Genomic DNA, 23,642 nt, shown 5'->3' with positions numbered 1-23,642 from the left:
CATATTTTACAATAATGGTAGAAATTTAAAAAGCATTCTTAAGTCTCAGACATTTTTGTTGGCAAGTTAAGTATGCTCTTCTTTCCATTAGAATATGGTTGGAAAACATACTTTTGCATCAGATAAAATGTGTAATGTTGAACAGCTTTGTCAGCATCAATGCTGATATTGAAGAGGCAGCAACTCAGTTTGTTTCCTGCTCTATGCAGTAAGCAAGTCACTTGGAAACTGTGATCTTGTAATACATTTTGCATAGATGTGCAACAGTGCAAAAGCTCTACTGGGGCTACTGACAGTAGCTTTAAAGGAGCTTCTTTTTATTTCAGTTAGATGAAAATATTCAAGTCCAGTATGAGAATACAGTTAGTTTTTGGCTCCCTGTCATAGAGTGTTATGTGGGCTTTTTTTAATCACAGTTTATTTTGATCAAGGGTATTCTGTTAGCTGAGTTTGACTTTACAGTGTAATCTGATTTTTTTTAATATATCTTGATAGATGCTGCACATGTTATGTGGTTTGAGAAACTTCACATCTGGCTCCTTTTTGTAGAGAAGAATGTTATCTATCCACTGATAGTCCTCAATGAGCTTAGCAGCAGCGCTAAGAATATTGCTAGTCCAAAGAAACTGGATACAGAGTAAGTAGAAAAGGATATGAAGTAATCTTGAGTATGTCTGCCATGGTGGGAATTGAAATAGTTCTGGCCTCAACGGGAAGACAGTAAATGCTATTGCCATAAAGTTACGGCAAGGAATAAATAAAGTTTTTCTTTATTTGGAAGCTCTTATAGAACCAAGTCACTTTGCTGACTTAAAATTATTGGAATGTTACACTCTTAAACTAGGAATCCACACAAAGATAAATCATTGAATTCATAGCATATACTATAAAGAAGACAGGTTACAGAATTTATCTAGTAATGTGGTATTAAAATTTCCGTGTTGATCTTCATAGCCTATAATACGATTATCTGGACTTCAACATGAGGATAGTGACAATACCTTCTGATATTTTGTTATGTGTAAACTCAAAACTTGTGTAACATTCTCTCAGTTCCCTGAGTTCCCAAGAGCAGACTGCAGCCCCTCTGCTACTTTTTGTTCTCATCACAGAATCCCCCAGGCCTCCCAGCCCCTAAGTATGCTCTGTATGCAGATGGAATTCCACAGTGCATCCTACATTGAGCCTTAATTATGATCCATCAAGCAGTGTATCTGACTGTCTCAGTAATTGGGAGCTCAATAATAGGCCCTGCATATTTCACTTCCAAGTGACCAGGTGGCTTTCTTGGATTTGAAGTTCTATTGATTTCGAATAGAAGAGTTTTAGAGAAAATATATGTTGAAAGAAAATGTAATATGTATTTAGGGGAGGTGTTGGAGACTTTGGATCTGGGTTGTTTGGGTTTTTTAAAGTTTTAAATAATTCTTGGATCGACTAAGTTCTTGCTTCAGGTTCATTACGCTTACCACTACAAGACTTTGGGGAGGAATACTACATTATTTTTATAACCCTTAGATCTGTCGGTTGCTATCTCTGTTCTAGAGATATTTTTTAATTAGCAATACTCTTACAAATAATACTCATTTTTTAATATTGGTTGGCTTGAGAATACTGATAGAAAGACTTGGTTAGTAACCTCTAAAAAAGACTGTCTTCAAACAAACAAGAAGCCAACCTATGTCCCCCAAATCTCCAACCCCAAATCTAAACCTTAAGTTTAAAGTGATTGGCATTGCATGACAACAACAATTTAGATGATCTTCAAACGCCTTTCAGAAAGCAAATAAGTAACTGTTTTGTGTGAATTTCTTATACAGGTTGGGTGCTTTAATGATCACAATAGCTGGCTTGAAGTTACTGCGTTCATCATTCAGTAGCCCAACGTGCCAGTATGTCACTGTTATTTTCACAGTGCTCTTCTTTACTTTTGATTACAAAAGTTTTACTGAGACCATGCTGCTAGATCTCTTCTTCATGTCCATACTCTTCAGCAAGGTAACTTTAACTCTGTTTCTAGGTGTTTCAGTCATCCAGAAGGGATAATGGGTAGTCCTAACTGATAGGTAATCATCAGTCCTATGGGTACTGCAATTAATATGCTATAAGATATCTTCAGACTTCTCCTTCCCAAAGCACTTAGATTTGCTTGGGAAAACACATGTAACTTTTTAAGCATCTCATGAGTTTCTGTTAGTAGAAAAATGAAGTACATGTTATGTTACTTGCTTTATTATTACATCCTTTTGGTAAGTTTCAAAGCTTCTGGCAGACCAGTAAGAACGTCAGGGTGACCAGTAAATTCCTCAGCATGTTTGTGTACTACAAAGCACATTGATTCTCAGCCAAATCACTAAATTTTTCTTTTTTTTTTTTTTTTCTCTGTAGCTTTGGGAACTCTTTTATAAATTGAGATTTGTATATACCTACATTGCTCCCTGGCAGATCACCTGGGGATCTGCCTTCCATGCTTTTGCCCAGCCCTTTGCTGTGCCACGTATCCTTTGAAAATGCAAACTTTCTCCTGAAGTTGTGTATTAATAACTTCTCAATATTGCATTGTAATGGATTGGGTATTATGGGCTGAATCTACTGAATGAGCAGGTTTGTCTAGTGAGTATTTGTGAAAAACTGCATAATTTCTGCCTTGCTACAACCCTACAAATTATACAGTGGCAGAGCAGGAATAGAATTCTACATAAAAGAACCATGGAGCAGGAAATACTTCATTCTGAAAATGACACAGCTTTTCTTCTGACATTGATTCCTATTTTAAAAAATCACTAAGTATGGCTTTAGCTCTTGAGTTTTGCATTTTAAGCTTCTGTAGACTGGTTTGAGTGGAGTGTTGTGTTAATATTTTCTGTAGAATTTTAGGAAAGTGAATGACCACCATGTCTAGTGCCAATTTTTCACCTATTTCTGTTTTTAAAAACAAAAATAATCCACTTACTGCTGGATATACTGTAAAGATACTGTTCTGCATAAAAATTCCTAAAAGATCTTTTTTTGCTCTTAATTATGTTGCTGCCTGATTTCGGGTGCTATCATGGAAGCTTGAAAAAAGTAGTTACTGCTTCGCTTTCCTTAATTCTGTTATTCTATAGATTCTGCAATGTTGTTTGTTCAAGCAGCTGTGTCAGCTTTCTTCTCTACTCCACTGAATCCTTTTCTGGGAAGTGCAATATTCATCACTTCATATGCCAGGCCTGTCAAATTCTGGGAAAGAGACTACAAGTAAGTGAAATAAGACTTTAAAAGTTTGTCATTGTTTTTAATAATGCAATTTTGACTATATGTGTTGGTTTGGGGTTTTAACCGGATTTTTAAAATACTGTTTTTTTCCGCAAGAAAGCTAGGTTTATAGCACTGAAAGTTTTCAATTAAATCGGGGCAGTTCATAATGGTATTTGACCCATGTCCATTATTGCTCATTTCCAAGATAAAATTGGCTAAACTCAAATGTCAAAAACCTTTAAATCTTTTTTTGATCAGGATAGGATATATAGTAGAAGTTTTGTCATGTCAGATTATATGTCCCTGTTTTATTCCTCTGAAATCCAGTATTGTTGATGGAGATATCAGCCCAATGAAATGTTAGAAAAACAGCATAGCACAGGAAGAGCAGATAGTTCTGGTATTTATGGATAGATAACTTTTCATTTCATTGCTCTATTGTTTTTTTTCCCTTCTAGCACTGGGACAGTTTAAATACAATGTTCCAAGTCTTAAATTGAAGAGTGAAGATTGTAGCTTCAGCCAACAAAATCATGACTTTCTGAAAACTGCCCTTTTAATGATGTCTACTGAAATGTTAGCTGTGCTGATGTAATTGTTTATAAGTTTGTCACATCTAAAGCTTTATGTTATCTATCTAAGTAAATATATACACTTACATCTAAAGCTAAAGATTATTCTATGGCTACCCACTGTGAGCAGTTATTATTGGGTGTTGGATCATAATGCTGTTATAGGCAGAAAATGATTTTCCATATGAGAACAACAGCAAATTTGCATATAAAATTACTTCAAAATAACTTATTGAAACTATTTCAATGGTACTATTTTTTACAGTTTTTATTGTGGTAGTAGTTTCTTCCCTTAGATTTTCTTAGAGTAATAAATTGTGTTAAGCATGCTTTGTTTTATTATTTTCAGTACAAAGCGTGTGGATCATTCAAACACAAGACTGGCTTCGCAGCTTGATCGAAATCCAGGTATCTTAGTCTGATTGATTTTTTTGGTGGGGATTTTTAATTTGCTGGGGTTTTTTTTGTGTGTGTATGGGGTTTTTGTTTCTTTTTTTGTGTATGGGGTTTTTGTTTCTTTTTTTGTGTATGGGGTTTTTGTTTCATTTGGGGGGGGGGGGGTTTGGGTTTTGTTTTTTTTTGGGTATGGGGTTTTTGTTTCATTTGGGGGGGGGGGTGTTGGGTTTTGTTTCTTTTTTGGATAGGGGGATTTTTTAAAAAAAAAGGTAAATGGCTTTTTAAAGTATTTTTGTAGGGTTCATGATCAATTTGCCCTCTGATCTTCTTCAACCCTGCCCAACTTTCTGTTCTGTCTACTGTTGTTTTCTCCTGTGTGTTCTCTCTGTTGCTTTATTTGCTAGTATCTCCTATAAGTTTTTCTTTTTTCCCCTTTTCCTTTATGTATCTGCTTTACTACTTTATTTATAATCATAGTATGAGCTGTTTTTTAGTTTGTTCTTCCTAAGTAATTAAAAACCAAAATATTATTTGAAGCTGTCTCAGTGTCATGGTGATGACCAGCACAGCAGTCATTACTGAGATACCTCTGTGCTTTTGCACTTTATTGTGTGGAATAGATTGATGGAAGATCCATGAGTGGAGCTGAGGAAATAATTTGGAAAATGGAGGAGTAAGTAAGAAGGGAAAACCATTGATCAAAGAATACTACATGTCACTTAGCATTCCTTTGGAGTAGTTGTCCCTTTTTTAAGGGTGGAGAGTGGAGAACAATCTTGAAACAACATTGCTGTTAAGAAAAGTGTAGGATTCAGTGTGTGATAATTGACATTCAAGCTTGACATTTTTCTGCAGATTTAGATAATAACCCAAATTGAATCTTTCTGCAGGTTCAGATGATAACAACCTGAATTCAATCTTCTATGAACATTTAACCCGCTCCCTTCAGCACAGCCTATGCGGAGACTTGTTGTTGGGTCGGTGGGGAAACTATAGTACTGGGGACTGCTTCATCCTAGCCTCTGACTACCTCAATGCACTAGTACACCTTATAGAGATAGGAAATGGCTTGGTCACCTTCCAGCTGAGGGGGCTTGAATTCAGAGGTGAGTGAATTACACTTCCTTGACTTGCTGTACTAAAAAGTGGACTTATGCTTTGGAAACTTTTAAATTATTTTCAGTTCCATCCTGTTCATTAATTGCTTTGAAACTGGACTGCAGGGCTTCTTTGTGCCCCCATCACTTGTGAGGAAAACTAGCTTGTTCTAGCAGAGTTGATCCTAAGTCCCTCTTTCTGTTTTAGTGCAACATGGCTATCATAATTGGTTCTTAGAGAGACCTAAATAAAATGTGTTCCTAGAGTCATGCACTAAGCTGTCCAGACCTTTAGTGTTCATTGACAGATAGTTCACTTGGTGTTACAGAAACGTAATTAGAGATTAGTTGGATTTTAAATGCTTCTAAACACAAGTCTACATTAAAGCAATCAAATAAAGTATTTAACCTTTTTTGTCTTTGCTGTTTTCTCCTAAGGAACTTACTGCCAGCAGCGAGAAGTAGAGGCCATCACAGAAGGTGTAGAGGAAGATGAAGGTTTTTGTTGTTGTGAACCAGGCCACCTTCCTCACATGCTTTCCTTTAATGCTGCCTTTGGGCAGCGTTGGCTGGCTTGGGAAGTGCTTGTGACAAAGTATGTTCTGGAGGGTTATAGCATCACTGACAACAGTGCAGCTTCCATGCTTCAAGTCTTTGATCTCCGAAAAATTCTCACTACATACTATGTGAAGGTATGATTCAGTTCAGTACAGCACTCGGGGGAAGGGAGACTGGAATACATCTGGGAACTGCTTAACATCTTGAACATGTCATGTCTTCGTATCACAGTCATAGAATATGATACAAATTACAGATATGTGAACACCTTCATCAAAGGAAGACATACTGTTGATTACTTGATTCTCTGGTAGGTGAGCAGGACAGTGATCCTGTAATCTAGAACAGAGAGAGGATTCTTTCTAGCTGAAGCTGGAGTAGAAACTTGAAAGCCGTTACCCAAATTTATTAGCTGTGCTGTAAATGAAAAGCTAAATTAATAGTGTGTTTCTCTTGGAGACAGCCAAGCTCCTTTGATGATGAAAAGCAGTCCAAACCTGTCTTCTCTGTGGTTTTGTTGGTTTTTTTTTAATTTAAAAAAAGCCCTGCAGTTGTAAGAGGACTAATTGAGATCTTTCATAAGCTGACCTCTTTCAGAGAGCTGAAAAACATCAGATTGAAATATTTCCAAGATACTACTTAATACACACACAAGTTGTGTTGGTTTGGGTCTTTTCTGCCAAACACAAGGGTGTTAAGATGTCTTGTTTTTTATTTAGCATTTGAATTTTTGGAAATGAGTATCCAAGCCTTCATGTTAGCAAGATTAAAATTCATATGTATTTTCTTGTTTTTCTGCAAAACTAGTGAGTCCTGTTCATTTTTCCTTCCCTTATTCCTTCAGCACATGCTTCAGAAACCTTGACAGTCTTTGAAAAATGTCTGTATACAAACCTGTGCAAATTTGTTGGACCTATGAGATAAATAAATGCTACTGTGTATCAGTTTTGTTTATTACCAGGAAAATAATGGAGATAAGTTGGAACAATTGAGACTCTTGTTGCAATACTGACTCATATTTTTAACTACTATTGTTTCAGGGAATCATCTATTATGTCACAACATCCCCCAAGCTAGAGGAATGGTTAGCTAATGAGACAATGCAGGAAGGACTGCGGTTCTGCACAGACCGCAATTATGTTGATGTAGACCCAACATTTAACCCCAATATTGATGAGGATTATGACCAGCGTCTAGCAGGGATCTCAAGAGAGAGCTTCTGTATGATATATTTGAACTGGATAGAATATTGCTGCTCTCGAAGAGAAAAGGTGAGTATGATCATGTGAAGAAAGCCATTCACTATTCTGGATTGGTCTTCTTGTCCCTGTTGGTGTGACTTGCAGTCTGGTTCGATACTGATTTTTAAAATAAAAAGTTATAATTGGAATACTAATATATAGTTTACGTGTTTTGATCTTCTGCTCATGAGATGTGATTTTAAATAAATTCTGTAAGTGGTGTATGATTTAGCCTATTTAATTTTCATTTATGAACTTAAGTGAATCAGTTGTATCTTTGGGTATGTTTATAGAATTTATGTTTTGTGCATAGATGCCAGTGATAACAAATCAACACTAACTTAAAAAAAAAATCAGCAACCCAAACAAAAACCTCAAAAACCCAAATACCTGTTGCAGACTTGAAAAGACTGAGTGCTTCTTTCTTATACCATGCTGTTGGACCACTGTCAGTTATAGAATCATAGAATGGTTTGAATTGGAAAGGACCTTAGAGATCATCTAGTTTCAACCCCTCATACCATGGGCAGGGACACCTCCCATGAGACCAGGTTGCTCAAAGCCCCATCCAACCTGGCCTTGAACACTTCCAAGGAGGGAGCAGCCACAGCTTTCCTGAGCAACCTGTACAGTCTCTCGCCACCCTCACAGAAAGTAATTTCTTCGTAGTGTCTAACGTAAATCTACCCTCTTCCAGTTTAAAACCATTACCCCCGATCCTATCACTATATGCCCTTCCATAAAGTCCCTCTTCAGCTTTCTTTTAGGCTCACTTCAGGTAGGATTATTCCATATTCAGCCCTTTTCTCTTTCCTAATCCTTTCACCTTTTATATTGAAAGCCGTTACCCAAATTTATTAGCTGTGCTGTAAATGAAAAGCTAAATTAATAGTGTGTTTCTCTTGGAGACAGCCAAGCTCCTTTGATGATGAAAAGCAGTCCAAACCTGTCTTCTCTGTGGTTTTGTTGGTTTTTTTTTAATTTAAAAAAAGCCCTGCAGTTGTAAGAGGACTAATTGAGATCTTTCATAAGCTGACCTCTTTCAGAGAGCTGAAAAACATCAGATTGAAATATTTCCAAGATACTACTTAATACACACACAAGTTGTGTTGGTTTGGGTCTTTTCTGCCAAACACAAGGGTGTTAAGATGTCTTGTTTTTTATTTAGCATTTGAATTTTTGGAAATGAGTATCCAAGCCTTCATGTTAGCAAGATTAAAATTCATATGTATTTTCTTGTTTTTCTGCAAAACTAGTGAGTCCTGTTCATTTTTCCTTCCCTTATTCCTTCAGCACATGCTTCAGAAACCTTGACAGTCTTTGAAAAATGTCTGTATACAAACCTGTGCAAATTTGTTGGACCTATGAGATAAATAAATACTACTGTGTATCAGTTTTGTTTATTACCAGGAAAATAATGGAGATAAGTTGGAACAATTGAGACTCTTGTTGCAATACTGACTCATATTTTTAACTACTATTGTTTCAGGGAATCATCTATTATGTCACAACATCCCCCAAGCTAGAGGAATGGTTAGCTAATGAGACAATGCAGGAAGGACTGCGGTTCTGCACAGACCGCAATTATGTTGATGTAGACCCAACATTTAACCCCAATATTGATGAGGATTATGACCAGCGTCTAGCAGGGATCTCAAGAGAGAGCTTCTGTATGATATATTTGAACTGGATAGAATATTGCTGCTCTCGAAGAGAAAAGGTGAGTATGATCATGTGAAGAAAGCCATTCACTATTCTGGATTGGTCTTCTTGTCCCTGTTGGTGTGACTTGCAGTCTGGTTCGATACTGATTTTTAAAATAAAAAGTTATAATTGGAATACTAATATATAGTTTACGTGTTTTGATCTTCTGCTCATGAGATGTGATTTTAAATAAATTCTGTAAGTGGTGTATGATTTAGCCTATTTAATTTTCATTTATGAACTTAAGTGAATCAGTTGTATCTTTGGGTATGTTTATAGAATTTATGTTTTGTGCATAGATGCCAGTGATAACAAATCAACACTAACTTAAAAAAAAAATCAGCAACCCAAACAAAAACCTCAAAAACCCAAATACCTGTTGCAGACTTGAAAAGACTGAGTGCTTCTTTCTTATACCATGCTGTTGGACCACTGTCAGTTATAGAATCATAGAATGGTTTGAATTGGAAAGGACCTTAGAGATCATCTAGTTTCAACCCCTCATACCATGGGCAGGGACACCTCCCATGAGACCAGGTTGCTCAAAGCCCCATCCAACCTGGCCTTGAACACTTCCAAGGAGGGAGCAGCCACAGCTTTCCTGAGCAACCTGTACAGTCTCTCGCCACCCTCACAGAAAGTAATTTCTTCGTAGTGTCTAACGTAAATCTACCCTCTTCCAGTTTAAAACCATTACCCCCGATCCTATCACTATATGCCCTTCCATAAAGTCCCTCTTCAGCTTTCTTTTAGGCTCACTTCAGGTAGGATTATTCCATATTCAGCCCTTTTCTCTTTCCTAATCCTTTCACCTTTTATATGAAAAAATCACTATGCTTGTAGAGCAAAGCCTTGACTTCTTACTGTTTATAAAATAACTGTATGTGGTCTTCTCAAAGCAGTGTTGCCTTTGAGAATAAGTAGAAATTTATTTGAGATCAAAGGGACAGGAGTATAATTGGAATTTGTGTTTAAATAAGGATCTTAGACTTCAGAGTTTAGTTTTCCTTTGGTTAATTAGAAGCCCATTTTAACAGGTGTAAGATGTAAAGCGTTCTGCAGTCAACTGACAAACCACAGGCAAAAAAAAATTGTTTACCTCCAAGTCATGATCTTGATTTTCTGTAGGTATTTAAAATCAGGTTTAAGCACTTAATTTAATGATACTGTTATCTAGGACATTCTTTACAGCTACTACAAACTTTGAGCTGAGGGCATATTTTCCCTGAATAAAGCTGTAGTCCAGGGAAGTTTTCAGTTATTTCAGAATTATATACTCCTAACCAGTAAGTGACAATCCACTTTATGAATGAAATAAATTGCCTTTACAAGTGCTCTACATACTTGCAAAGCTTTTAAAAAGGAATTCCTGTTGAAAGTCTGGGTAAGAGCAACTGGTGTGGTAGGTATGTATGTACACTGTAGTTTGGGTGCCTTTGTATATGTTTGGGTCTCTTCACTCCTTCTGGCAGAACATTTTTCTGTGACAGTTTCTTTACTTCATTCACTTGACTATTCCTTTTTTCTTTTGTTACTACAAGCCACTGGATTCAAGTAAAGACTCACCCCTGGTGTCATTGTGTTATGGACTGTGTGTTCTAGGGCGGAGAGCATTGGGAACAGCTTCACATCATATGTCCAGGTAATAAAAACTAGTTGTAAGTTTTGCTTCCTCAGAATCCCTCAGTGTCTCTAGATTAGGTACTAGATGAGCATCTCTTCATAAAAGGAAGGTATTTCATGTCAACTTGTCAGATAGCAGTCTCTTTCTTCCAGACTCATATCCTCAACTTCAGAAAGCCAACGTAAAGCTCACTTGTATGTTTCAATATAGTTGTATGTATCAGGAAACACAAGGTGGTGGTTTAAAAAGAAAATAAAAAAGAGGCATATTTAGATGTGGAAGCTATTGGTTAGCTGGCTGTCAGCTGTAAAACCTGTTTCACTTCACTTTAATGGAAACTGTTGAATTGTTCTGGAGGTCTTGCAGATGCGCAGTCTCAAGAGTGATCAGAGCATATTTGATTTTTCACTCTTAAGTTAGCTTAGTAAAACAAAAAGATGCCTGGATCGTTGTCATCCTGTTGTCAATCCTGTTGTCAGGATTTTTATTCTGTACTAAAGCATGCGCAGCTGAAGCTACATATCCTCCTTAATTGGTCAATTGTGTTGTTATATTCCCTGAAAAATTTTATCTTCAAAAATCTTCAGAGTAATCGGGCAATCCTCACAGTGTTCCTTTGTACTTTAGTCCATGCAAATAGTCTGTTGCATTTATGGTTTACCCATTACCTGTTCAGCAAACACAGACATTTAGCATCCAATCTTTGCTTACATGCACATCCTTATCTTCTGTTTTCCCCTTCTTACTCTGTAAGTGTTCTTTATAGAGAAGAATTGTGTGCCTTTCTGTACAGCTTAGTATTTTCTGCTCTTGTCCATGATAATTGTCAGTATGTTTGTATTTCTGTTAATATTTGAGCTGTTTTTTTCCCCCTCAACAGTAACCTGGAGTCCTTCTTGTATGGCTTGCATGCCCTATTTAAGGGTGACTTCCGTATATCTTCGATTAGAGATGAATGGATCTTTGCTGACATGGAATTGTTGAGGAAAGTGGTGGTTCCTGGAATACGAATGTCACTTAAGCTACATCAGGTGAGAGATCACAGGAATCTCTTCAGGAACATGTCCAGTTCTTTTCATTTATTTTTTTTTTTCTTTTATAAATAAGCAACCAAGAGAAGGAAAAATTGAAAGATAGTCAAAGGGCATGTGTTAGATGTAGACATCTGAAAATGACAGTGTATCATGTCTTGTCCTTTGTTTTGTTGTAGCTCATCTGGAAGGTGATACAGAGGAAAGGGGAAAGCCATTTATACTCAGTGCTTGAAAATTATATCAAGTGTAAATCAGAGAATATGTCAGGCACTTTTTCATGTCCATCTAAAGATAATCCCTGTATGAACAATCTCTAATGTTTTCCCTCTCCTTTTCCCTCCCCCCATACATGTAATTTGCTTAAAAGGTCATCATGCCATTCAAAGCTGCACAGCCTCTCCAGCTGTCCAGTGGGGGTTGTTTGTCTTATTTTTTCTTTGAAGTCTTGCAATAACAGACATTAGAGATTGCTCACTGGTGCTGTCAGTAAGGTTTCAGGTGAGAATGAGAAGGTTGCTTTTCAATAAGCCAAAACTGGGGTCTTCATAGTGAAGTAGGGATGAAGATGAACAATCTCAGATTCTGTCCATCACATATATAAATCTGGTGTAAAATTCAAGTAGAAATGTAGTTAAATCAATAGGAAGCAGGTCCTTCCAATAATTTTGGTTTTAAGTTAAAAAAGGAAGCAAACACAAGCAAACAGAACTAATCTGCTGGAAAATAAGCTTTAACAATATTCTTTAGTAGGTACATGATATTTTTTATGTCTACCTTTGTGCAGTGCAGGGAGCTTCTCAAGATTTTGAGGTGTGAAGTGTTTGGTTTTTATACATAGTTACATCTGAAATTTTAAAAATATCTTACTGAATATGTGTTCTTGGAAACAGGATCACTTCACTTCTCCAGATGAATATGATGATCCTTCTGTCCTTTATGAAGCTATAACAACTCATGAAGAAAATCTAGTTATAGCACACGAAGGGGACCCTGCTTGGCGGAGTGCAGTTCTTTCCAATTCTCCCTCTCTCCTGGCTCTGCGCCATGTGATGGATGATGGCACCAATGAGTATAAAATCATTATGCTGAACAAGCGCTATCTCAGTTTTAGAGTCATTAAGGTAAACGTTCCACCACATGGCAGTGTTTTGTGGTATATTTTAATAACTATATCAAACTGCTACTTCAAGTAATTACTTTTTTGTTACTGATCTGTCATTGCCAGGGCTGCTGCTTTGCGTATAGTGGAAATATTTAATCAGAAAATCAGTTACTGACTTGATATATCTTATTTTTCATTCTGTTCTTAGATTTGCTTTATTCTCACTGTTGCAGTGTGTGTCCATAAGTTCAGCCTTTTAAAGAAGCGAATATGAATCCTTACAGTTCTGCAGTGCAGTGTTACATACAAGGCCTAGGTATAGGAAAGCAGTCATCACACATTCTCGTTTCACTTTCTGACACCGTCTTTTTACTTGGCTTTTGCAGGTCAATAAGGAGTGTGTGCGTGGCCTGTGGGCAGGACAACAACAGGAGCTTGTCTTCCTGCGTAATCGTAATCCAGAAAGAGGCAGCATACAAAATGCAAAACAAGCTCTTAGGAACATGATCAACTCCTCTTGTGACCAGCCAATTGGATATCCCATCTATGTCTCACCTTTGACTACTTCCTATTCAGATAGTCACGAACAGCTTAAGGAGATTCTCGGGGGAGCAATCAGTTTAGGAAACATCAGGAACTTCATAGTGTCTACATGGCACAGGTGAGCTGAGTAAATGAGTTCTCATTAGTATGTGTTCATGCTCTCTTACTCCATTAACTAGCTTCATAGATGCCCAACACAGTATAGTTTATAATAATCAGCCACATAAAAATAAGTAAGCCTTGGCACTTCAGGCGTATCTGTAGCGTATGGCAACTGCTTTGGTGCAGGATTAATTTTCACAATATGTCACAAACTATGTAAAAGAGAGCTCAGAAAAAAACAGGGCAAGGTCTAGATGCAAGAACGACTTCAGTTCTATGTCAGGTTTGATAAGAAGAGGCAAGGCAAATTCTGGGGTTTTTTTCAGTACTGTCACTTTTGCTGTCTGTAATACCCTCTTTAGAGAAGCAGGACTATTTGGTAGGGTATCTATATTTTGTATGAAAGTGCCAATTTTAGTGTTGTTTAGGGAGTGATCATAGATTGTAACAGATGTAGCTGTTGTTCAGAATTTCATGATTGCTTATAGACACCCTCTGTGTCAGAGCCAGAACAAGTAACTGGATGTGTAATGTAATTCTCCTTTTACATGGCCCCTTGGTAACCCAGTACAGACTCTTGCTGTGCCATGTTTTATAGGCCATGAGCACTTCTTCTGCACTTCTGGCCCCTATGACTGTGGGTGCAAAAGCAACAGTGGCAGCTGTGTGGGACATTGAGAATGTGCATCCCAGTCCTTACCAGTTCCAGGAGCTGGTGCTGCCCTGTAGCTGTTCTGGTGGTCGTACCTACACATAGGTATCTACAGCACATCAAAACAGAACATGCTGCTTCACCCCAGAATATGCCACACTTACCTACAGTCTGGTGTTTGTCTTCTCTTGCTGTCTGCTTGGCTGACACATGAATAGAATAACTGGTGAAAGGATGACACACAACAGTATTTGCATCCAAGCAGTGTATGCTCGAGGTTCTGGATCCCAGGGGCAAATCAAATTGGAAAGGAGTTCTCAGTGTAGAAGAGTAATAAAAAGCAGGAATTGAAGGGAGGAGGATTGTTCTGTGTTGTTTGCATTAATAAACCTCAGGTGGACACACAAAATGTGATGAAAAGCCTGTATGTACCCTGGAAAATGTTGGTTAACCTACTCTCTGAATGTTCAAAATTCACATGAGAATTTGTAATTCAAATAATTCAATATGTGCTTCAAACAACTGAGTACATTATTGAAGGTAAAAGGAAGCCAAATATATTAAAAAAAACCTTAAAAACCTGAACAAGCATTACTGTTTTGCTCATCTGAATAAAGAAAGATTTTGCAGTGTAAAAATACACACAACTGGTGTGATAAGGAGTATAGATGTTACTAAATTGTTCCCAAATAACCAGGATGTTCTACCAGCATGTTATATTTAAAATTTTATCACTTTTTTGCACTTCAGAAATGGCTTGATTTTTCTAAAGCCGTTTTATCATAACTGTTACTGAATTGCTGTCATGAAGAGAATTACAGTCTTTTAGAAAGCAGTATTTATACTTGCAAAGCATATTCTGAGGAAATAAAGGTTAGTTTTATCTGATTTTAGGGAATGCTATGGATTGTGCTGAGGAAAGCCTTTCATTTGTTATCATAAGGCATTTCTTAGAATCCTCTTTAGTGGGAGGCCTGATTTAATGTGTCAATTGCATTGTTTTCAGATTAAGGAAAGGTTGTGGAGCTGGCTGCAATAGTGGTGGAAACATTGAAGACTCAGATGCTGGAGGTGGAGCTTCTTGCACAAGTAACAATGCAACTATCAATGAGTCACAGAGCAGCATGTCGCAAGGAGGAGGGAATGCAACTACAGGGCAGGGACCTGGAGCAGTACAGCACCCTCCTGTGTCAGCTCATCCCACAACTCTTCCTGCAGCTCATCCACCCGCTCATCCCTCCACTCTGGGTAAATAAACCAACAGTTTTACACAAGTATAATCCTGTAGTCAGAACTGGCCTTCCAGCTCCTTGGATCAGGCCTTAAATTAAAAGGAAACAAAAATTGCTTGATTATGTAGTATTAATACCTTCTGGATTCATCTCAAACTACAGTGCTGTTCTATGCAATGCAAGGTTCTGAAACATGTTTAAGCAATGAGGTTATAGTTAAGCTGGCAAAACAGTTTAAATTTTTAATAACACACAAATATCTACGGATTCGATTTTTTCTGGTGTATTGTCTATAAATGGTAAACTTGAGATTTTTTTTTTTACTAATGTCTTTATATTTCTTATTTATATAGTGGAATGGATTCTCTATTTCCGTAGTGTTTTAGCTGAATCCTATCCAACTGTCCATAGTGATCTGTAGTTAGTAAAGCTGAGAAAAAGCTTTCCAAACACTGCCTTTACTCAAAAAGAATATAACAGTGTATGTAGTCAAATGATTGGGTTTTTTTACACAACATAAGTAGGTCTGTCAGCTGTGGAGAGGTATCTACAAGTACTTAGTATAGGAAAAGCAATTAACCAATTATTATAAACAGCAATTTCTGTTTTTCATTTCTAAGTGCATTACATTTTTCTGAATTTGTTTGAAAACTGCTCTTGCTGTGATAAATTTTCTGACTCAATCTTTGAACATCGAGTCAAAGCTTATTAAGAAAGAATATTTAGTACTTTGAAACATGGATGTCTCTACCTACCTTAATACCTTAGGTATAGGATGGTTAAGTGTTAATATTAAGAAACAAATGGTTCATGTGGGAAGAGCAAGGCTGAAGTGTTTCTCAAGCTACTTGTCTTGCAGGGATTGTGGATTGAACAGAATATGAGATTCGAAGACAAGATGAATGGAATGTATTCAAATGCTGTGCTATATGAAACATAACATACCTTCTGCAATACAGCTGTTTCAGCAGCTGTTGATTAAACCCATCAGTTTTGTATCTAAGCACTTAAACGTTTGTGGGGTGGAAATCTGTGTGTGGGAGGCTTTGTCAAACTCTCCTGATTCAGTATCTTTTACTTTTAGGCACCAGTCACAGCTCACACTCTGTGCAGTCAAGCCTTGTCAGACATTCCCCTGCCCGTGCCTCAGTAGCCAGCCATTCATCTTACTGCTACGGCAGCCGTCACTCATCTCTTCGCACATCCACAGCAGGCTTCGTGCCTTGCCGCCGCTCCTCCACCAGTCAGATCTCCCTTCGGAACCTCCCATCCTCCATCCAGTCCCGCCTATCTATGGTGAACCAAATGGAACCTACTGGCCAGACTGGGGTCAGCGCACAGCATGGACTGCCCTCTTCTAGCAGCTCCAGCCAAAGCATCCCAGCCTGTAAACAGCATGCCCTTGTGGGCTTGCTAGGGACAGAAGGGGGGAGTAACGCAGCTGAAACTCAGTCAGTTGGTAATGCAAGCCCTGCAAATCAAATGCAAGCCAAAAAGGATGACGTTATTTACAGAATCCAGGTGAATAGTCCAGAAGAACAAGTTAACCTGTGCTTCCATGTGCTTTTGTTCATGTTACCTTGTATGTTGTTGCAATCACTGCTGTTAAATACACGCACAATCTGGAATGTCTTGGTATACAACTATTGTGCAGTTACATTTGGGAGAACTAATTGAGGAAGAGGTTTTCTGGACAACCAGCCTTCCTGCATGCTTAGACATCTGTGTTTACGTTATAGTTTTGCTATAGTACAGCCTTGAGAATGTCAGCTGAACTCAGTTTCACTTCATACTTAGTTTGGCTTTATTTATGTAAAGCTAAACAGCTTCATTTGCAGGGTAGAAAGCAACTAGCTTTTTTTCTTCTAAACACAGTAGATTTTCCACAAAAGTAAGTGTAAAAATACTCACTTTCACTTTCATATGTATTTATTGATTTTCATATGTGTTTATTCTTTGCTTATTGCCACAAATCTGGCTTTACTGAGCAGCACACCATTGGCCAAGTATTCGTGGCAGCCTTACTTGTTTTGTGAAAATCCAGAAATTTACATTCTTGCCCTTCTAGCTTTTATTAGTCCCACATACGTGTCTGGCAATATGTTAGTGGGAAACATCAAGAAGTGTAGTGAATAGATAGATCATAACAAATATGATGTCATTGCTGATACCAGCTTTTTTTTAGAGTAGTTCTGCATCATAGTGGACAAAGCTAACTAATTTTGCAGGTCTGTGCTTAGTAGCTTTTGTTTGCAGTCAAGGGCCCTTTTATGGAAGTGCTTAAGTCCTTTGTGTGAGGAGTATGCAAGCAAAGCTGGCACATGCCCTTGGATAGTGGACATTATGCAGTTCGCTTTGTTCTTAAATAGGAAGAAGTTTTGGGGAGTTTTCTCCTGCGGCCCCTGTGGCAGTCCAGTTTACTTCAAAACACAGGGTGGGTCTCAACTAACCATGCAAGTAGTTCTTCAGCCTAACAGTAAATTCTCCAAGACCATATTTCTTAAGATACTCTGTAAGAAGTGAGGAGCTAGTTTTGCCAGGTCATCATCACTTAACTCTTCCCTTCTACCAGACCATGTGCTGCCAGTGCTTACATTGTGCCAGCTCCTCAGGCCCTGCCATGAGCCAGTGTAACAGTTGAAAGAAGGCATGGGGAAGTGAACCAGAGCTGCTGCTGCAGGCAGCAGTGAACTGGTGTATTGTCAGCTGTGTCTGAAGCCACAGTCTTGTTTCCAAATCCTGTGCTACTCAGGCTCTTTTCTACCTGGAAGCTTGAGTTTCCAACATCGAAAGTGGTTAGAAGTCAGTTTCTGTGTGTTTAAGTCAGTTTGCTGTCAGTGTGGAAAAGGTTACAGTTTATTAATAGTTTCTTTTTAATTTTGGCTGAACTAACAGTCAAAACTCAATTCCTACTTATAGTTAATGGATCCCAGTCAAGTACTGGAAGGGATCAACGTGTCAAAAAGGAAAGAGCTGCAGTGGCCAGATGAGGTGATACGGCTAAAAGCTGGAAGAAACAGCTGGAAAGACTGGAGTCCTCAGGAAGGCATGGAAGGCCATGTAAGTTTTGCTTGGAAGTTGACAAGCTAATTTTTAAAAAGGCAGTGTCTTGATTCTCTGGCAGTCACCAAGAAGTTAAGGCCAAAGACATATGTAGTAGTGAGTTGGATCAGAAGCTGTCCTCCAGGTCAGTGCTACTGGAAGAGCAGGCCTAGGTCTAGAATCTTAATTTGAAGCAGAGGGATATTTCTGCACCTGTATCCAAAAGATGCACAATGATGATTTCAGTGTTGTCAGCCACCTCTCCCTCCTTGCCTTCTTCCAGCTCTTGTCCTGAACTCTCAGGCATTGAGCTCATTCATCCAGCCTTCATTTTCCTTTCCTTAAACTGTCAATCCTTGAGCAAAGAGGGAAGGTCAGTTTACCAATGAGTCCTTCACTGAATGGTTAACAGTATTCTTAAATTATGCTAATGAAAACAGAACCAGGAAAGATTGTCTTAGATGTCTCTGTATTATGTAGTAGGTACATAATAGATGTTTCCTTTAAGAAGGGAATCTGCTATAACAAAAGCTTGTGGCAGCCTAGGACTTGAAAGTCCAACTCCCTTTTCCCTGGTTATGGCATAATCACATTTTATACAAGTTCATTGCATTAGTCAGAAAACTTATCTCCCAATTTAGGCTCTCTTTAGGAGGAAAAAAACCCAGCTCCTTCTTTGAGGCTTTTTGGTTTTTACTGAGGCGTACTTTTTTTTAAGATCTTGCCATCTATAAGAGATGCTCCAGTGACTATTCTTTGAGTGATAAATAGTAAAAGAGGAGAATCACTGAGATTGTATCTGCATTGGTTCAGCTATATGACTGTATTTTCATTTTTATTATGTCAGTCTGACCATTTATAAGAATTTGCTTTGACTGACTGCTTACCTCAATTGGAGATGTTTATTAATTGGATTCAGGAATTGGATTTTGCATTCTCTTAAAATAGCAGGGTTTGTAGGTAACACCTTGGAGTGGAACTCTGTTGAAAAGGTTCATAGTCATGTTGGGTTTTGGAATACTTTTGGAATTCCCTTGTTAGCCATGGTAGATCAAGAATATCCTAAGGATGGTGCTTGTAAGGGGTTATATCGAAACATGTCCTGTTGCCTGGTATCACTGGACAGTTTGTTTTTCAGGATTTCGTGAGTGTGTTTTGCAAACTGCAGCATGCTGACATGTACAGTGATGGATGTTACAGAAAGATTAAATCAAGAGGATTTGAAGGTCAGGATAAACTACTGTTCTGAATACTTCTCATCTATTTTTGGTACAGCATACTGGCAGGTTTTTTTAGAAGAAAGAACAAAAGTACCAGATTATCCTATGTGTGATTAGGAGGTGGGGATGTAACTTGATTACATATTTTTCACTGCCTGCTTCAGCTGCCTGTGGTTAAACATGCTAGGATCATCATCAGCTCTTAGGACAGTCTTCCCTTTACCGTCCTGTGGTTGTGGTCCTTTCTGCAAACAGGCGGAAATTATTCTTACCTGTTGAGATGCTCCTCATCAAGCAGTTTACCAGCCACAGCATTATGTCAGTGCTCTTGGTATGAAGTTCAGCTTCAGAAAAATGTATGTCGTGGTACTACTGATGTACCAACCATTACGGTCACATTTTGAATGGCATATAGATTTTTCTGTTGCTTATCAAGGGGAAGGAAGAACTAGTCAAAAGTAGAAGTAAACTAAGAAAGGATTGAAAGAGAATGGTGAAAATGGCCGAAAGGAGACAACCACATTGTTCCTGGGGTTTGTGCATGGAGATACAGGGTAGGGATTCAGAAACTGAATTTGGAAAAAAGTTTAGGAGTCACTGCAATCGACAGGGGGGGAGGGTGTGTTCTGTATCTCTTTTCTTGAACTGTAGGAAGTATCAAAATCTATTTTACTGTTGTGATGAGTAGAGAGTAGGTTGTGTTAGACCTGATTCTAATGGTATGACCCATAGTTAATAGTCATCTAAGGGTGATATTATAGTGAATTTCTGAGCACTTTATCATCTCAGTTGTCCAAAACTTTATTACTACATAGAAAAAAACTTTTTTCTAACTTTAAAAAAAACTTTTATTTTCCTAACTTTTGCTTTTCCAACAGGAAAGCTGGAAATGGCCTCTTACAAAGGTGTATAGTGATAGGAAAAGGGGGAATGGTTTAAAGCTGAAAGAGCTTTAGGTTAGACATTCTTTACTGTGAAGGTGATGAGACACTGGAACAGGCTGCCCAGGGAAGCTGTGGCTGCTCCCTCCCTGGAAGTGTTCAAGGCCAGGTTGGATGGGGCCCTGAGCAACCTGATCTAGTGGGAGGTGTCCCTGCCTATGGAGGGGGCCAGGAATGAGAGGATCTAAGGTCCTTTCCACACCTAAACTATTCTATGATTTTGCAGAGCATACAGTACAGTATATCTAATACAGAATGACATTATAGGTTTGCTCCAGGGAAATGAAATGTAGCCATCTTTTTTTATTCTAATTACTTTTTCCAGGACTTTGAGGTTAAGATACACTCTGCATTATCTTTCCACATCTTTGTTTAGTTGGCTGTTCTATCACCTAGTGACCCCTGTACACTCGAGGTGAATCAGGAATAGGAAAGGAGACCTGTGGGTTGAAATGGAAACTGATTTAGTAAAATGATTATAAAAAGCTAATATTAATACAAATACATATATAAAATACACAGAGTTTTACTCAGCCCATATAGCCGTCATGAGCTGTGTGCTCCCAGCAAGTTCATTCTATGCCAGTCATGATAGAACAGATGGTAAAACTGGATGTGGGGGGATGGTTGCAGTGAGTTATAGTCTGTACAACTTCTGCTTATACACATTATTTTAAGGAGCCACAATACTGATGCCTTAGGAGTCTGCCCTTAGCTATCTCTAATGCACCAGTTTTTGAAGTTGGGCAACAAGGCTGTAGTACTTAGACAAAATATTTTCCAGTGAACTCTGAGCATAGAATATTCTTGGCCTTACTCCATACATAAAGTTTCTTTGAACAAACTTATGAAATCAGACGTGGAACAGACACCTTGAATATCATGCTGTTGCATCAAATAAAGGAGAACTAAAGATAACATGCTTCCCTGGCTGAAATGTCTTCCCTCTGGATGCAGCGTAGATGTCACACAGTGGACAAAGCTGAATCTCCTTCACCCAATGTTAGAGAAATTTACAGCTGTCAGCTGGGTATAGTGAGGATTAAGGGTGTCTCTTGGCTTTGTTCTTGGAAGGTCTAGGTTACTTGTGGTTTTCTGTCCTTTGTATCTTTAGAACTCTTGAAAACAGTATTGTCCTGGATTTTGCAGATGTTGATTCTATTTGCATTTTACCTTACCTTGTCTTGAATGTAAGGTTCTTTTCCCACAACTGGCAAAACTGAGATAATTCTGTTTCTGTGGAGCTGACAACACTTGAAACTTTTACTGGAGCATCCCTGTGTTTCTTTTGGGGCACTCAGAAGTTAAGGGTGTATTTTTATGGAGGCAGCTGAGCAGAGAGTTGGTCATACAAGGGCATATATGGGAAAAGGACCTTCTCGTGGTCTGTATCAGGCAAGATCCTTGGAAGCAGCAGATCAAAGTACCCGAATTCCGTAGATCCAAGACATCATGGGACGGTAGTTTGTGGCACTGTTTCTGAAACCCATCCTCTTTGTATGATTTTTTCATTTACAATTATCTTTGAATAAAGTAATTTAAACCATCAACCTTAAATTTACAGTGAGTAAGGAAAAAAAATCAGGGCAAGGGATATGACTTAAAGGAGACCATAGGAAACTCCTACAGTTCCATGCTATTGTGTGCTGCACAACACTGAGGTGTTTTAAGACTACTATAGCTAGAGCATCTAAATATCCCAAATAGGTAGGTGTACACTTTTTTCAATTGTTACTCATTTTGCATGACTGGTTCTGATTTGGGTGAAGTTGCTTGTTTTGCAAAGCTTTCAAATCAAAGGCTGGCTGTTCTCAGGTGAGCTGCAGGCCCTTCCAGCAAGACTTCAATCATTACTTTATCTGTGGGTATGCTGTCACATTGTTCCTTTTGCCCTGTAAGGTTATTGAATTATCAGCCACAGCTTTGATATGGCAGCACTTCCTATGGGACTTATATTTTATTATACTTTTCTTTTCCCCCCAGGTGATTCACCGCTGGGTGCCTTGCAGCAGAGATCCAAGTAGTCGGTCCCATATAGATAAAACCATCCTGCTTGTTCAAATCGAAGATAAATATGTTGCTGTTGTTGAAACTGGAGTTCTCGAACTTGGGGCTGAAGTGTAAATCTCTTTGAGACTGAAACTTTCCCTTCTCCAACTGTTCAGAAGAGAGAAGGGTCCAGAAGCAGCAGCTCCTAGGACATGAAACTTCAGCCCAGTTATAGGAAAGGACTTGAAACACAGATTTGTCTAAGTCCCTTTCCCCAAATAAAAAAATGTATGAAATTTTTTAAGTTGTTAGCTGCTGAAGAAACATTTGCATGAAGGATAGATTTGTTGAGACATATCTTTTTGTTTATAAATTTTGTTTATGCATTGCGTAATGCTTTAAATCGACAAACTTTTCAGTTCTAAGATCAGAGCACCTCATATTTTTCTAATTGTTTTGCCAAAAAATGCCATGTCTTGTCACAGAATGCGTGGAATTCATCCACCTTATTTTAAAGAAATTGACTACAAACCTTCAGTTTGGTGAAACAGTGTAAAGGTTTCAGGTGTGGCAAGAAGAGACTGAACAGATGTATAGATTCTTATTCCTTATGAGCTAAACATTAATGAGAACTGCACTAATTTTTTTACAGCAATGCACTAAAAACAACCCTGAGATTGCTGAGAACATTTATTTATATATATAAATATAAGTATATAAAAAACCATTATTTAAATTGCCTTTGGGATTAATCCCCTCCCTCTCCATATATATGTTGATGGTAAGGGCTGTGCCATGGGTTTGGTTCTATGTTCTGTATTTCATACAAGTGCATTTGCTGCATCCTCTTCACAATAAAAGGCAAAATAACAAATACATAGAAAAGCACCTGAGTATCCCTGTACTGCATCAGACTGTATTGTGGTGGCAGTGGTACCTCAAATCTGTACAACACGTGTAGCTTTAAAGTGGACCCCAGTGTACTTACTACCTTTCATCCGTCCTCCCTTAGCTAGCCACAGCTACTTTGCTTCTTTACACCCAGAGCTCATTATGTTGTTTCATTGGCTCTTTTCTGGTAGAGACAGTTGTTTCAGTTTTGTAGGGAGAGGTGGAGGTCCATGATTGCTTCATGGATGCTTGAAAGTTTTTTTAAATTCCATCCGATTTAAAAGGAAAAAACAGCAACAAAACCCCAAAAAAACAAAACAACAAAAACTTGACTTCAGCTTTTAACGAGCTTTTATAGAAGGCACAGCCCTAAACTTGTATCACTTTTACCACCTTGCCTTTTCTTTCCCTTTAGTCTTCATTCTTTTCTATGACTTGAATTTTATTTTCTGTGATTATATATTC

General features: G+C 38.1%; 1 protein-coding gene across 1 annotated transcript in view; it reads left to right on the top strand.

Moving 5' to 3' along the window:
• The window catches only part of PCNX (pecanex homolog (Drosophila)), a 79,324-nt gene extending 56,314 nt beyond the window's left edge, over nucleotides 1-23,010 (top strand). The window contains 18 exon segments of the mRNA XM_010007666.1: nucleotides 496-637; nucleotides 1,821-1,998; nucleotides 2,389-2,497; nucleotides 3,108-3,237; nucleotides 4,159-4,217; nucleotides 5,096-5,311; nucleotides 5,741-5,994; nucleotides 6,901-7,131; nucleotides 10,347-10,447; nucleotides 11,310-11,460; nucleotides 12,354-12,584; nucleotides 12,952-13,226; nucleotides 14,869-15,110; nucleotides 16,179-16,615; nucleotides 17,464-17,503; nucleotides 17,506-17,528; nucleotides 18,014-18,154; nucleotides 22,281-23,010. Of these exon segments, the coding sequence (XP_010005968.1) occupies nucleotides 496-637; nucleotides 1,821-1,998; nucleotides 2,389-2,497; nucleotides 3,108-3,237; nucleotides 4,159-4,217; nucleotides 5,096-5,311; nucleotides 5,741-5,994; nucleotides 6,901-7,131; nucleotides 10,347-10,447; nucleotides 11,310-11,460; nucleotides 12,354-12,584; nucleotides 12,952-13,226; nucleotides 14,869-15,110; nucleotides 16,179-16,615; nucleotides 17,464-17,503; nucleotides 17,506-17,528; nucleotides 18,014-18,154; nucleotides 22,281-22,421 (3,101 nt within the window). The 3' untranslated portion in view covers nucleotides 22,422-23,010.
• Nucleotides 23,011-23,642: the final 632 nt, after the last annotated feature.

Source organism: Chaetura pelagica, unplaced genomic scaffold (assembly GCF_000747805.2).
Source record: "Chaetura pelagica isolate M959 unplaced genomic scaffold, ChaPel_1.0 scaffold70, whole genome shotgun sequence".
NCBI classification, from domain to species: Eukaryota; Metazoa; Chordata; class Aves; order Apodiformes; family Apodidae; genus Chaetura; species Chaetura pelagica.
This window is presented reverse-complemented; position numbering and strand designations above follow the sequence as displayed.